The sequence below is a fragment of the Protomyctophum parallelum genome (genome assembly GCF_964188405.1).
Source record: "Protomyctophum parallelum genome assembly, chromosome: 18".
NCBI classification, from domain to species: Eukaryota; Metazoa; Chordata; class Actinopteri; order Myctophiformes; family Myctophidae; genus Protomyctophum; species Protomyctophum parallelum.
Genome location: NC_139716.1, coordinates 10,223,835 through 10,239,026, shown reverse-complemented (window position 1 = coordinate 10,239,026; position 15,192 = coordinate 10,223,835). Strand labels below are relative to the sequence as shown.

The window sequence follows — 15,192 nt, the reverse complement described above, 5'->3', positions numbered from 1 at the left end:
TCGTTACATAGTTACTAGTTACCAAAGCAGCCCAATGTCGTTACATAGTTACCAAAGCAGCCCAATGTCGTTACATAGTTACTAGTTACCAAAGCAGCCCAATGTCGTTACATAGTTACTAGTTACCAAAGCAGCCCAATGTCGTTACGTAGTTACTAGTTACCAAAGCAGCCCAATGTCGTTACATAGTTACTAGTTACCAAAGCAGCCCAATGTCGTTACATAGTTACTAGTTACCAAAGCAGCCCAATGTCGTTACATAGTTACTAGTTACCAAAGCAGCCCAATGTCGTTACATAGTTACTAGTTACCAAAGCAGCCCAATGTCGTTACATAGTTACCAAAGCAGCCCAATGTCGTTACATAGTTACCAAAGCAGCCCAATGTCGTTACATAGTTACTAGTTACCAAAGCAGCCCAATGTCGTTACATAGTTACTAGTTACCAAAGCAGCCCAATGTCGTTACGTAGTTACTAGTTACCAAAGCAGCCCAATGTCGTTACATAGTTACTAGTTACCAAAGCAGCCCAATGTCGTTACATAGTTACTAGTTACCAAAGCAGCCCAATGTCGTTACATAGTTACTAGTTACCAAAGCAGCCCAATGTCGTTACATAGTTACTAGTTACCAAAGCAGCCCAATGTCGTTACATAGTTACTAGTTACCAAAGCAGCCCAATGTCGTTACGTAGTTACTAGTTACCAAAGCAGCCCAATGTCGTTACGTAGTTACTAGTTACCAAAGCAGCCCAATGTCGTTACATAGTTACTAGTTACCAAAGCAGCCCAATGTCGTTACATAGTTACTAGTTACCAAAGCAGCCCAATGTCGTTACATAGTTACTAGTTACCAAAGCAGCCCAATGTCGTTACGTAGTTACTAGTTACCAAAGCAGCCCAATGTCGTTACGTAGTTACTAGTTACCAAAGCAGCCCAATGTCGTTACGTAGTTACTAGTTACCAAAGCAGCCCAATGTCGTTACGTAGTTACTAGTTACCAAAGCAGCCCAATGTCGTTACATAGTTACTAGTTACCAAAGCAGCCCAATGTCGTTATGTAGTTACTAGTTACCAAAGCAGCCCAATGTCGTTACGTAGTTACTAGTTACCAAAGCAGCCCAATGTCGTTACGTAGTTACTAGTTACCAAAGCAGCCCAATGTCGTTACATAGTTACTAGTTACCAAAGCAGCCCAATGTCGTTACATAGTTACTAGTTACCAAAGCAGCCCAATGTCGTTACGTAGTTACTTGTTACCAAAGCAGCCCAATGTCGTTATGTAGTTACTAGTTACCAAAGCAGCCCAATGTCGTTACGTAGTTACTAGTTACCAAAGCAGCCCAATGTCGTTACATAGTTACTAGTTACCAAAGCAGCCCAATGTCGTTACGTAGTTACTAGTTACCAAAGCAGCCCAATGTCGTTACATAGTTACTAGTTACCAAAGCAGCCCAATGTCGTTACGTAGTTACTAGTTACCAAAGCAGCCCAATGTCGTTATGTAGTTACTAGTTACCAAAGCAGCCCAATGTCGTTACGTAGTTACTAGTTACCAAAGCAGCCCAATGTCGTTACGTAGTTACTAGTTACCAAAGCAGCCCAATGTCGTTATGTAGTTACTAGTTACCAAAGCAGCCCAATGTCGTTACATAGTTACTAGTTACCAAAGCAGCCCAATGTCGTTACGTAGTTACTAGTTACCAAAGCAGCCCAATGTCGTTATGTAGTTACTAGTTACCAAAGCAGCCCAATGTCGTTACGTAGTTACTAGTTACCAAAGCAGCCCAATGTCGTTATGTAGTTACTAGTTACCAAAGCAGCCCAATGTCGTTACGTAGTTACTAGTTACCAAAGCAGCCCAATGTCGTTACGTAGTTACTAGTTACCAAAGCAGCCCAATGTCGTTACGTAGTTACTAGTTACCAAAGCAGCCCAATGTCGTTACGTAGTTACTAGTTACCAAAGCAGCCCAATGTCGTTATGTAGTTACTAGTTACCAAAGCAGCCCAATGTCGTTACGTAGTTACTAGTTACCAAAGCAGCCCAATGTCGTTACGTAGTTACTAGTTACCAAAGCAGCCCATGCAGATAGGTTTATCGGTGACGGAATACACAAAGCTGATCTTATCGCCAAATCACAATGCTGTCCGTCTTTGTTTGTGTGCCGATATGCACACAAACTAGCTGCCCTAGCCTTGTAGCAGGTCAGTTTGGTGTCGTTTAGCTGCCCTATAGCCTTGCAGCAGGTCAGTTTGGTGTAGTTTAGCTGCCCTAGCCTTGCAGCAGGTCAGTATGGTGTCGTTTAGCTGCCCTAGCCTTGCAGCAGGTCAGTTTGGTGTCGTTTAGCTGCCCTATAGCCTTGCAGCAGGTCAGTTTGGTGTCGTTTAGCTGCCCTATAGCCTTGCAGCAGGTCAGTGTGGTGTCGTTTAGCTGCCCTATAGCCTTGCAGCAGGTCAGTGTGGTGTCGTTTAGCTGCCCTATAGCCTTGCAGCAGGTCAGTGTGGTGTAGTTTAGCTGCCCTAGCCTTGCAGCAGGTCAGTTTGGTGTCGTTTAGCTGCCCTATAGCCTTGCAGCAGGTCAGTTTGGTGTCGTTTAGCTGCCCTAGCCTTGCAGCAGGTCAGTTTGGTGTCGTTTAGCTGCCCTATAGCCTTGCAGCAGGTCAGTTTGGTGTCGTTTAGCTGCCCTAGCCTTGCAGCAGGTCAGTTTGGTGTCGTTTAGCTGCCCTATAGCCTTGCAGCAGGTCAGTTTGGTGTAGTTTAGCTGCCCTAGCCTTGCAGCAGGTCAGTTTGGTGTCGTTTAGCTGCCCTATAGCCTTGCAGCAGGTCAGTTTGCCGTGCGTTACACCTCCACACTTACATGGACTTGAGGGGTGGGAGGGAGTCCATGACAGTCGGCTCTCTGGAGATTAAAACAAGGTTACACACAAGAAAAGAAAGGGAGCGAGATTAGTGGTGTCACTTCAACGCTAGATCTCACACAGTTTTAAAGGGTAAAAAAAACACACAATCAGTAAATCAGGTTATTAGGTTAACAAACAAACACAGGTTTATTGATGTTTTTACGGTTGCGTAACATCTGCGTTTCTCAACCAGTGGGAAACAAAAGGGGGTTGTGAGATGTACAGATTCAAAAGTGTTTTGTGTTAAATTGCTCTTCGGTATATTCTGATCGAAATCATTGCAATAGTGTTTGTTCAGTAATAGAGGTATCCCGGTCTCTCCAGCTCTTTAGTAAACTAAAACAATCATCCATACATGATAAACAAACAAAATTGGAAGAGATGACAAAGAAATGAGCAGTACAAGTTTTGAACTTGATACCATAAAATCGAAGCTGATAAATGGGTACTCTCTGCATATTGGCTGAAATTGGCAACCAGTTATTTAAGTGCTGGAGAGACAGGGAGAACCCTGTAACTGAACAAACACTACCATCTATAGCAATGATTACTATCATAATTTTGAGCTTTGACCTTTTAACAAAAACTTCACCTAGACCTTCAACATCTTATGATAGCCTACTAGTTGAGATTTGTTCTGTCAGAATATGATCATCGCTCTGGAACTCACAGAGTCCTCAGTCTTTTTCCTCAGCGTGCTCCACTCCGGTGACAGGGGAGTGTCCCTTTTTGGAGAGGTAACCGGCCCAGCCGTCTTGCCCGTGACAGCGCCCCCACCTGACAGGCAGGGGTCACTGCATCGCTGCACAATGTCCTGTGTGGCTGAACACCTGGCCAGGCCTGGAGGGCAACATGGGAACATACACTGAGACAATACTTGAGGGGGTGGGAAAACCCCCTAGACACAAGCAACGTAGACGATATGTGCATCTACTGTATGTTGCAACACCCTCCATTGACAGCCCTTCCATGAAACAGATCTGATTGTATTCAGCGACGATAAACTCCAATATTGCACCTGTACAGATAGTTTGGGATATTTGTTTGAAAACGAAATCCACCGTCCAACTTTCTGTCAACAAATTCGACTCTTTTTCCATTTGTACATTTCTTTGTACATGTTGTAAATGTTTCTATTTCGACCTCCTACATATGCATAGGCTGAATTTATGTAACTTAAATAGCACTTTATGTAGACATAACACTATAGTCTACACTTATAGTTTCATTAGATAGATATGGAATCACTGTTAGGTTCTTAAGCGTACGTATGATTCACAATGACTATTTTTTATGTATTTGATGCATTACAATGTTTTCTGTTCTTGCTTACTGTAAATCGCTCTGGATTAAGAGCGTCTGCTAAATGCCTAAATTGTAAATAGTTTGAGTTTGGAAGCACTCATTTTTTTTCGATAGCTCAACGTCCTACTGCCTGTCTGCCTCCTGCATTTGTGCGATTTCAAAACGGGTGGTATGCAGGAGGACATGGAGTGATCTGCAGCTTGCGGCTGGGCAACCCCCATTCTGACAGGGAGGGAGCAAAATGGCTGCCGTGTGGATGTGGCCAATTCCTTAATGAGAGAGAGAGAGAGAGAGAGACACCTGAGAGGGAGGTGTATGGGAGGTAGGCTGAATGCGTTACCTGAGGGGGAGGTAGAGTTGGTCACGAGGGCGGCGTTGGGGGCCAGCGTGCTGCTGCTCAGCGCCGGGTCCTCGTCCTCCGTGCTGCACGTCAGCGAGCTGAAGGCGGGCAGGCTGAACAGACCACTCTTCCTGCCCCCTTTAAGCCCCTGGAAGACGACAGCATTATGGCTCATTATTGTTCAATTTAGGCATTTAGCAAACACTCTTAATCCAGAGCGACGTAAGTCAAGAACAACACAAGGCAATACATCAAATACATAGAAATAGTCATCACGGATCATAAGCAAACTTGAGAGCCTAACATCCGTCTAACAGTAGAATATCTGTATAAAACTATGAGTATACACTATACTATAGTGTATACTATACAGGGGTATATTGACTATAGAGTACCATGTCCACATCGTTGAGGCTAGTGCAAATGCTACGAGCTAAGATGAAGTCTGAAGAGGTGCGTATATACTATTTATTAGGACATGAGGCCCATTGTACAAATGCCTTCTAAATCAGTATTCTCAAACCATTTCGTAATTCAAAATTATTATTTTCTTTTTGCCATTTAGTGTTTTTATTGCTCAGAAATAACACATAAAGGAATGTTGAAAGTGAGAAAATACACCCATGATTCTGAGCAGGAAATACTGCTGTGAGAATGATCAGAGGGAAAGTCCACGCCTCTGCATGAATTCTTATGGCTGATGTTTTATCTTCTGATGAGACTGAATTAAATAAATTAAATGTTTAATTTAACAAAAATAAAAGTACACAAATCCAACCCTGGCTATGAATCATGATTACAGTCGATAGACATGTCTGTGTATTGATGCTTGTTGCATGCATGCAGTTCACCACTCACGTCAGCAGAGGGCACCCGCTTGATGGTCAAACTCCTGAAAGGCACACAGACACAGCAATGTCCAGATCAAGAGCCAAGTGGATGTGTGGGGTAATAAAAAAATAATAATAATATGGCCATGTTAAAGATTCAAATAGATTTGTAACTGCCGAGCGATGACATTATGATGGGAAGCGGAACGGTCAAGCAAAAACAACACCACAAGAGCAAAAGAAAAAGCCAAACATTAAAAACCAGTGGGTTTGTGTTCAAAAAGCTCTCCTTCAAATTGATTAATTTGTGACAGCTGTGGACTGAATTTTGATGTGCTAGGGAAAGCACACACACACACACACACACACACACACACACACACACACACACACACACACACACACACACACACACACGCACACACAAAACCACTGATTACGTGAGAACACAAATAAATCATTATATAAAAATAAAAATGAATCATTGCCATAAGCCTACCACAATTCCATAATCACATGGAAAGTGCTTAATGTTTTATACAATCGCGGGGCATTGTAGGGGGGGGGGGAGGGACAGGTGTAGGGGGGGATACAGGATGACGGTGTTGATTAGCGGTATACGGGGGAGTGGAGAGGTCGTTCCTACCTCAGCTGCAGAGCTTGCTCCACACATTCCAACAGGCTCCTGCAATTAGGAACACCTGCTGTTTATCTGCCTATGGGCCGGTGGGGGCTTTATTAATACGGTCTCTCAATGACAGGGGGAGGGGGGGGGGGGGGCAGTGTTGTTTTTGGTAGCAAAGTTTGATTTAAATTTTAGTCAGTGTCTTTTGAATAGTTTTCATTTAGTTTTTAGCCACATCTTAGTCACCTGGAATGACCTGGAATTTTCCACTGAAAATAGCTGAAAATAGCTGATCTACAAACTCAACGTGTCGCAGTGCAACACGAAAATACATGTATCCTGGTTTCTTGTCGAGGGCCCACTTGAGAATCTTCTCTGGTAAAATATATAAATCAGGCTTGAGTCGTATACAGAAACGCAAAAACTGTGGACTGTTGCATGGTCTCATTTGTATTGTATTGGTGTGTTTAACGGAACATTTATTTATTTTTGTTAAGTTGCGACGTCTTTTCAGTGTCCGTTCCTTTCTGCACGGTACATTTTACTGTGTGAGGATAGCGGTGGAAGAATAGTGGAGCAATGAAGAGGAGGTTCTTACGGGGAGTTGTCTTCATCCGAGAGGCTCCAGTCGTCATCGTAGGGGCCCTGCTGGGTTGTGATTAAAAGAGATTAAACATCTTAAACGTCATTTTGTATTTAGCAAAAAAAAAAAAATCTCATTTCTTTTTAGCGTCTCTTACCAGGTCAGGATACGGCTCCGTGACTTTCCTTAGCGGGGGCCCAAACTTCACTTGGTCAACTAAAGCACAAGATGACACATTTTATATTCATGTTTGCACTTTAGACATTTATAGACAACTGTAGTGTAGACCAGTGATTCTCAACCCTTTTAATTCCAACTTTTAACCCCAGATTGATATACATTAGGCCACAGACCACAGATACGAATGATTTGTTATCTCTGGGACCTAACAATCAATAATTTAGCTTGGGACCCCCTGGAACCCCCTCGAGGACCCCTGGGGGTCCCAGGACCCCACGTTGCCGTGTACAGGACGTGTCAATATGATATATGGAAGGTATAGTTCCAAGTCTTTCCACAGTGCTACAGGGTCTATAATTTCACCCCGTACAAGTTGAGAACAGGAAGCCATTCTCAACAACTTCCTGTTGTGCTCTTCAGACTGGAAGGGTATTCGACCAATAACGACACAGTGTTCATGAAAATGTAAAACATCTGTAAAATATATATTTTGAGTATCCACTTTTGCGAAGAAGCTAGCTAGCTAGCCAGGCTTCGGCATGACTATGCGCGTGACATCATCATCATACCTGGAAGTTATGCGGGAACGCCTACTGGGCGGGTAAAGAAAATCACACTTGTGTGAAGTGAGGGGCGCTCTTATCGCACACAAAGCTGAGCATAGGAGGGGCTAGGGCCCCTCAAAAACTACTTTCTGGCCATGACAGCCCATACATCCAAAGAGAAAAGTCCTATCTGATTGCATTAAACTCACTCTGCCACGCACTTCACCACTCACTTTATGCATGTGCATACCCTCTATTTGGCTCCCAGGTGGAGTTAGTGTGGATATGACGTGAGTCACGTAACATCCGCTTTATTTTCCACTCGGTTTTATTTGCGTTTCCAAAGTACAGGCTGCAAGGCAGAACATAGTGGGAGCCAACATGTCTGTCTTGAGAGACTATTGGGAAGGGGTTCTTATTCAGAGAAGAGGAGAATGCTGTAAAAGCCTGGGGTTGTTTTTTTGACATAAATTAGGGATTGTGTGGTTTGTCCGACCACTAAAGAGCCATCATTGTGTCAATGACTCAGCACTATGGTGCACTGGCCTTCAGGCAGTCCGCTCCATGACACACACCAGCCCCGGCCTCAACCCACACAACCCAACATTGGTATGATATAACAGAGTTAAACAGACAGTAAAGTCCTCTGTGTTATAGGGTTAGTTCACACCCAAAATGACTTTTTGTTTATCGATTACTCGCCCCATAGAGTGTTGAATTCATGGACTTTTCTTTTTGCTGTTGTCGTCACATTCCGTTGCCAATCATTTGATGACTGGCAGGAGACTCAACAAGTCTCCATTCAAATGATTGGCTTAGGAATGCCAGAAAAACTTCAAAGTCTCCATGAATTCAAGGCTCCTTTGGGTGTGTAAATGGTAAGAAAATAAATATTTAGTTAAGTTAAGTTGTTGTTGATGTAAAATAATGCCATAATAATGTCAAATACTACAGTATTTATGATGTGGGTAAGAAATTTCAAAACACATACGAAGAAGCCCCACATCAGCATAACATAATATGGCATGGGGGGGGGAAGGTATGTACAATTTGTGCACTAAGGCATGAGGCATATACATGTGCAATATGGTATATGTATCATTTATCTGTAGAAAAACAAGTGTATATGCCATAGCAGTAAACACATGTATATTATATAGTGTTTAAGTGGTTAAGACACAAAGCAGAGCACACCACTACCAAACGGTGCACAATAATTTCACTTTTAACACAACTGATTAGCAGAGCTATCGAAATTCTCCAACCACTTACTGGCAAGTTCTGTCTAATGAGTCAGCACTACTATGGCACTCTGGGCTTCAGGCAGTCCTTTCTAGAACACACCTCAGCCCGGATCTAAAGCCCAAACCACACCAAAGGGTTGGGTTGGGACAAAAACGATTTTTTTAACCCATTCTGACCTGAGATCAGATTCTAAAAAATTCTATTACATCCTGACAGTTTCATTATTAACCCATTCTGACCTGAGATCAGATTTAAAAAATGTCAGTCGTTCTTCGATTTTTCAAAAATAGCAGACCTACAAGCTCGTATCGCGCCACTCGGTGGCGCGATATGAGCTTGTAGATCTGCTATTTTTAAATAGCTAAAGCATAACATGATGCTGACACCAAAGGTGCCCGGTCAGAATGGGTTAAGGTAGACCACACCACACCAATGCAAGTCATTGCAACACTTTCCAACACACATTTTTTAATGAAGGTGGTTAACAATCACTTACCGGTATATATTTAATTATTTTTGTGAAACTGAAACATAAAACCTGGGAATTTAATTATTACAAAGATATATCTATAAATCACACTCTTGTGAAGTGAGGGGCGTGGCGAGGGCAGTATTTATATCAGCCAGATGACGTCTTACGTTGTCATTAACCTAAATAAGCAAACAAACAAAGTCCATAGACTTGGCTGACACGAATTAGGCTACATCGACATTTACCCTAAACAAACATTAAAGATGGAGTGCCACCATTTTTTTCCACCCTAAAACATGATCATCAGGTATTATTACAATATAAGGGGGAAGAACTTTTTCCAAAAAGTGTACAGTATTTGTTAAAATCATGCTTTTATGTGGACACTCCCACCAGTTCATTAAGTATGCCTGGTTTGCCTGGTGGGTGGTGATGGGTGGTGATCCACCTGAACTGAAGCCACACCCACAGCTGTAGTTGTATGATAAAGGGGGAGGGGTTAGGGGGAGGGGCTGATAGTGTGGTGTCACTATATTACTTTATTTCATTGGCCCGTTTGACTGTCAAGGGTTCAGCCTCCAGGAAGAAACCCTAAATACAAAGTTAATACACCATTGCACATAAAAACAACTCCAGGGTGTCTAATGAAGTACTGTCACCTCATAGACACATGAAAAACTGGAAAAATACAAAAATTGTGGCACTCCCATCTTTAAATTCCATAGACTTTTGCTGGGACAGGAAATGTATAATTATAGGCTCTCGACAAACATTAAAGGTCCATATAGACCTGGCTGGCCAATGACGTAATTTCGGCAAGCCACTCATGCATTGGCTTGCATTATGTTCTACAAAATCGGCATACACTGACACTGACAAAGAGTTCGGCCGACTGATATATTTGTCTGGCCCTACTCAGGCCACCCTCAATGACAGTCCTTGGGGCTGGGCACTGCACTTCTTCTATACAGTACAGTACATGCATCATGTCTAAATATGTGTCACTTGTCCTCGCCGAAGAGTGGCCTCATTGTCCATGAACACGGCCTGTGGTCAGTGCTGTAATCTCTGCGATATGAATCGGAACAATAGCGTCTCAGTCACTCCACACTCACGGCTTCCCTCATGGCCCTCTCTTGCTGTCCTGCTTGCGGCCTCCCGTTCCGAGACCCCCCGCCCATGTCCCACATGTGTGGACAGGGGTCCACGTCAGAGGATGGCAGCGAAAACATGGCATGTGCGTGTGTGTGTGTGTGCTGGACAGTGGCGGGCTCTATGTGCGCCGGGCGCCTGCCCTGAGTGACTTCACAGTGCTCCCACTGTCAACGTGCGTCTTGTGTCAAGAGGCCCCAATGTGTGTCATCGAGCAAGACCTTAAGACTGGTGTTAACCTCAACTTCCAAGGTTACACGCACAAACACGGTAGCCACTTAGTCACACCACAAACACACTCACTAAAGCGCATTTCCTAGACCTATAGAGACTAGTATCCATTTGAATAAAAGGCGACGGGAGAGATCAACGTAATCCAGGATGTATGCATGTGTAAAAATTGTGCGTCGATTTCTAATCCTGCCATATATAGCACCGTCAAATTCGTCAATATCTATAAACAAAATGCTTCATAAAATGTTTGTGTAAGGATTTGCCGGGGAAGGCTCTTGAATGTGTGTAGTAGAGAGATAATGCGTGTGGGTGTTTGTGCGTGTGCGTGAAGCGAGAGGATGCGTGTGACCGTTGGCACAACTAAGAAAGAGAAATGTGAAACATATTTACATGGACATGGAGTGTTCAACTACGATGCCAGTAAAAAGCAGCGTAACTCCTTTCACAAAATGTTGTGTGTAGTAGGGCTGTCAAAAAAAATCGATTCGAGTTAGAATCGCGATTCTAATGCCGTCCGATTCAGAATCGATTCTCATTTTCCAAAAATCGTTTTTTCTTTTTTTTTTCTTGCACAAATGTACATTTGTGCAAAAAAAAAAAAAAAAACATGCACAGGTATGCAATGCATTATGGCCTGGGTTTCTGCATAGTGCATTTACTACCAGCTAAGCTAAGCCTGCCAATTGTATTTATTTTACACCTGTTTTAATACTAATGTATTGTTCTGGTATTGAGTGAGAAGAGATTTTGTAACTTTTGTACTGGTTCAAATTTGTGCAAGCTAAATAAATGAGACATGTTCTTACTCTTGGATTTAACCTTTGTGTGTTTAAATAATTCAGTTCAAGCCAGAAGACTGGAGTAGATCATGCTAAAATTCTATTTAATTGTTTTTAATAAAAATAAAAAACTGCTTTAGAATCGGAAAAAAATCTTTTTTGAATCGAGAATCGGAAAAATCTAAAAGATCGTTTTTGAATCGAATCGTCACCCCAAGAATCGGAATCGAATGGTGTCGTGGGACACCTAAAGATTCGCAGCCCTAGTGTGTAGTGAGTGGGACTGAGAGAGAGACAGAGAACTACTGTATGACAAGAGCAGAGTTAGATTATCCTCTCTTCCAGCCTGCAGATCGATATTTACTGTGTCTGCCGGTCCCAAATACATATTTTACCAACCCCCAAATGTTTGTGTGTGTGTGTGTGTGTGTGTGTGTGTGTGTTAGTTATTGTGCTCACATTGCTCCTCAGAAAGAGTCCTCTCCACAGGTAGGTGTTTTTTCCCTGCCGACCGGATCTTGTCAGGAGCGGCTTCCCCGATCTGTAAAACCACACACGTACTGGGGATGAGTGAGATGTGGCACAGACACTGGAGGGTGTGGAGGCACAGGCCTAGAGCAGGATGACTGAGATGTGGCAGAGACACTGTCTGGAGGCACCGGCCCCATAACAGTCAATGTTGTTAGTAGTCAGATATCGCTGCTTGCCGACATGTCTTGGTTTTGATTGAATGAATACATTATTAACAGTTTGCAGGGGGAAAAAAAATCACATGAAAGTACAGTTCAATGCAAGGTCTGCTGAGAGGATCTAATACCCAAGAAAGCTTATGGCTCGTTTCCATGGTAACAAGAAGACTCGCCCCGTTTCTGTTTTCCTCCAAGAATTTTCCCCAATGTGAGGGGTGGGAGAGGCTGGACAGCAGACAGCTGGACTTTGAATTTCTCTAACTATAAACTTTCATGACAGCAGACAGCTGTACATGTACAAATATAATTTATGAAAATCTACTACAGTGAAGTCTGTTCACAGAAGTTGTTGTAGGATATGTGGGGATTATCTGACGAGGTACCATTTGAGTGTGCAAAACCTTACATATACTAAATAATACTAAATTGTTTATAGGGTCAATATAAGTAAAATAATATAGCCTTTCCACAGGAGTATCTTTTTATATTTTTCCAAAAAGAATACAAACAGCCAATAGCATATTACAAAGTTATCCCCCTCACTGGTGACAATTCCGGGAGGAAAAACGGGCACGCACCGGGTCGAGTCTTCCGGTATTCGTTTCCATTGGGTCCTTCATATTCAATTCATTAACAGTTTGGGGGGCCGCTAATTGTTTAATCCAGTGTTCCACCGTGCGTAAAACGCTATATTTGTTTAATGCGTTTAATTCGCCGTTTTAAAATAATTAAAAAGAAACAGCGGACCTGATGACGAGGCCGTCACATTATGATGACGAAACCTGGAAATCAAACTGTTCAATTAGTGACATTAAGTTCAAAGCAGGGGCTGGAACTGGGTGGAAAATAAATAAAAATCACACTTGTGTGAAGTGAGGGGCACCCACTGTATTTATATCGGCCTCGTGACGCCTTACGTCGTCATTTAGGAACAAACATTAAAGTCCATAGACCTGGCTGGCAAACTGTATGTGGCTAGTGACCCTCTCTACACCAAATTGTAAGGTTCCCAGATGTATAGGGAGGCAGAGGTCTCTGATCATCTGGCTATGCAAGACTACTGTTTGTTTGACTGACTGACTGACTGACTCCTCATTGTTGAAATACACACACACACGTGCGACTCCTTCAGTTTGCTTCAAACATTTCCTTGTTTAGACTTTACCAACAAACTCAACACAGAGCCATATATGCATGGCCATCATTAGCCCACAGCCAGTGATGGCCAAGCAATTCATATTTGACTGCATGGGCCAGTAAAATGTTTTTGGAATATGCCTATTTGGTCTGATTTTGCCCTTTGTTTTCCCAGTCAGTGATCTCAGCTAAATGTAAGTAAATATATATTATAATATAATTATTTAACTAATATTGTATTTCCCCTCCAAGTCTCTCTCACTTTGCATGCATAGACAGCATAATTGCAGCTGTCTGGGTAACTGCACTGATACTGAAGTCAAGTTGAGCAACACAGTCCTCTGTTAGCATTGGCAGGACAAACACATTCACATAGAATACGATGATTCATTTTCTACAGAATGACTAAACTCACAGTTTATACCGATCCGGTCTACAGAACAGAACAGAGATTAGAGAACTGGGCTGGTTTGTCTATTTACTTATCTGTCCTACAGTGTGTTGCCATTTTGCTACTTGGGTTAGCAAGAATGGAGCCAAGAATTGGCTCCTGTTTAATCTACTTGGAATACCAGATGATTGGGGTTTACACTATCATGCCAATTCAGATAATGTCAAATAAATTGTTTCTTTTGATTGTCTACACATTTTTAGTTTCCATTGTGTTGTCTGTGCCTGTGGGGAAAAACACATTCCATTTGGTATTCTGAAAATGAGAGGGACCAGGATACAATTTACTAATACAATGTGTAAATATATATTTTTTTCAACATTTCAGATTGCATTGTCCAATCACTTAGTCCTATGTATGTCCATTGTCAAAATCTTTCAGCCTGTACTGCACCCCTGTTTGTCTATCTGTCTTCATAAAACAGGTGGTCAAATAATACAATGTAATTGGTAGATAGGTGTGGTATAACCCGGCTATTATGTCCATGTGTGGGTACATTCACACGTCCCATTTGAATGTATGTCATGACCCTACTATGGTCATGACCCTTATGACTTATGACTATGACCCTTATAGCCAATGTCACTTACTGTATTAAGGGAAATAATACCACGGTTGAAGTGAAATTCACATTAGCTGGATAGATTAGTGTTTCGTGCTGCCACGGGACATGAACCCCAGGGTGTGTGTGTGTAAGCGATGTTGTGGGAGACAGGTATTGAACACACTCACACCATGCTTGTACTGACGCGCTAAGTTTGAATGAGTTCCGTCATGACACAGCCTTAGCTAAATGCCTAGACAATGAGTTATCAGTTAATAGTCAGAGCCATAATCAGATAATATTAATATTACACTTACACCGCACTGGGTTGATTCGGCTGCGACAGTAATTACGTTAGAATGGCAATAACTCACCCCAGCCCAGCCCCAGGGTACATTGTCAGTATAGGCTATACTGTGTCATACCCGAGGGGTTTATTGGCCTGGCCGTGAAGGTGTGATATAATAACATAAAGCGCCATGGGCTGTCCTGAGTAATTGCTTAATTACACCAGGCGTCGTCTGCGTACTGACCTCCAGCTCGTTGTCGTCCATGCTGTGTGTGGAATGGAGCTCGGGGTTGTTAGCCATGTCCAGCAGCTCGATCACCAGGTTACGGGTCAGCAGCTGAGTCACAAACGGATGCTGGAGGAAATAAAAGGAACAGCGTAGTGAAGTGTTTACTGGTCCCTGAGGGGAGGGGAAATCACTTTGGCTTAATGACATGGTGCTCCAATAACAACCTCCCGAAAGGAAGTGATGGAGGATGTCTGAAAGACAGAACAGAAGTCAGACATCAGAAGATGACAAGCTTCAGGTGCCTGGCTGTTCACGTCGCTAATGACCTGAAACGATACCCCAACGACTCCATGATTAGAGGACCAAAACAATGGCTTTTCAGTCAGGACAACTCAAGAATGGATGGAATATATATTTATTGAATATGAGATGAGCAATATATTTCAGAGATGCCCACGAGTCTCAGAACTGGAGTCCGAGTCAAGTCTGGAGTCTTTTGACAGCGAGTCCGAGTCGAGTCTCGAGTCTTTTGACCGCGAGGCCGAGACTCCGAGTCGAGTCCCGAGTCTCTTGACAGCGAGTCAGAGTCGAGTCCCGAGTCTTTAACCAAGAGTCCGAGTCGAGTCTGAAGTCAGTTTTCCCTTGTGTATAGGGCAAGTCTG

The 15,192-nt window shown here is 42.9% G+C and overlaps 1 protein-coding gene across 7 annotated transcripts in view; it reads right to left on the bottom strand.

Moving 5' to 3' along the window:
* Positions 1-15,192, bottom strand: part of map4k2 (mitogen-activated protein kinase kinase kinase kinase 2) — a 47,421-nt gene that overhangs the window by 14,355 nt on the left and 17,874 nt on the right. For 2 of the 7 annotated variants that reach the window (XM_083788492.1, XM_083788494.1), the window contains exons 12-20: positions 14,546-14,656; positions 11,651-11,732; positions 6,742-6,800; positions 6,600-6,649; positions 6,023-6,061; positions 5,405-5,438; positions 4,547-4,694; positions 3,572-3,741; positions 2,859-2,900 (exon numbers count right to left, since the gene is read on the bottom strand). In XM_083788492.1, the coding sequence (XP_083644618.1) occupies positions 2,859-2,900; positions 3,572-3,741; positions 4,547-4,694; positions 5,405-5,438; positions 6,023-6,061; positions 6,600-6,649; positions 6,742-6,800; positions 11,651-11,732; positions 14,546-14,656 (735 nt within the window). The remainder of the gene's footprint in view (positions 1-2,858; positions 2,901-3,571; positions 3,742-4,546; positions 4,695-5,404; positions 5,439-6,022; positions 6,062-6,599; positions 6,650-6,741; positions 6,801-11,650; positions 11,733-14,545; positions 14,657-15,192) is intronic. The other 5 variants (XM_083788493.1, XM_083788498.1, XM_083788497.1 and 2 more) reach the window with 4 other exon arrangements.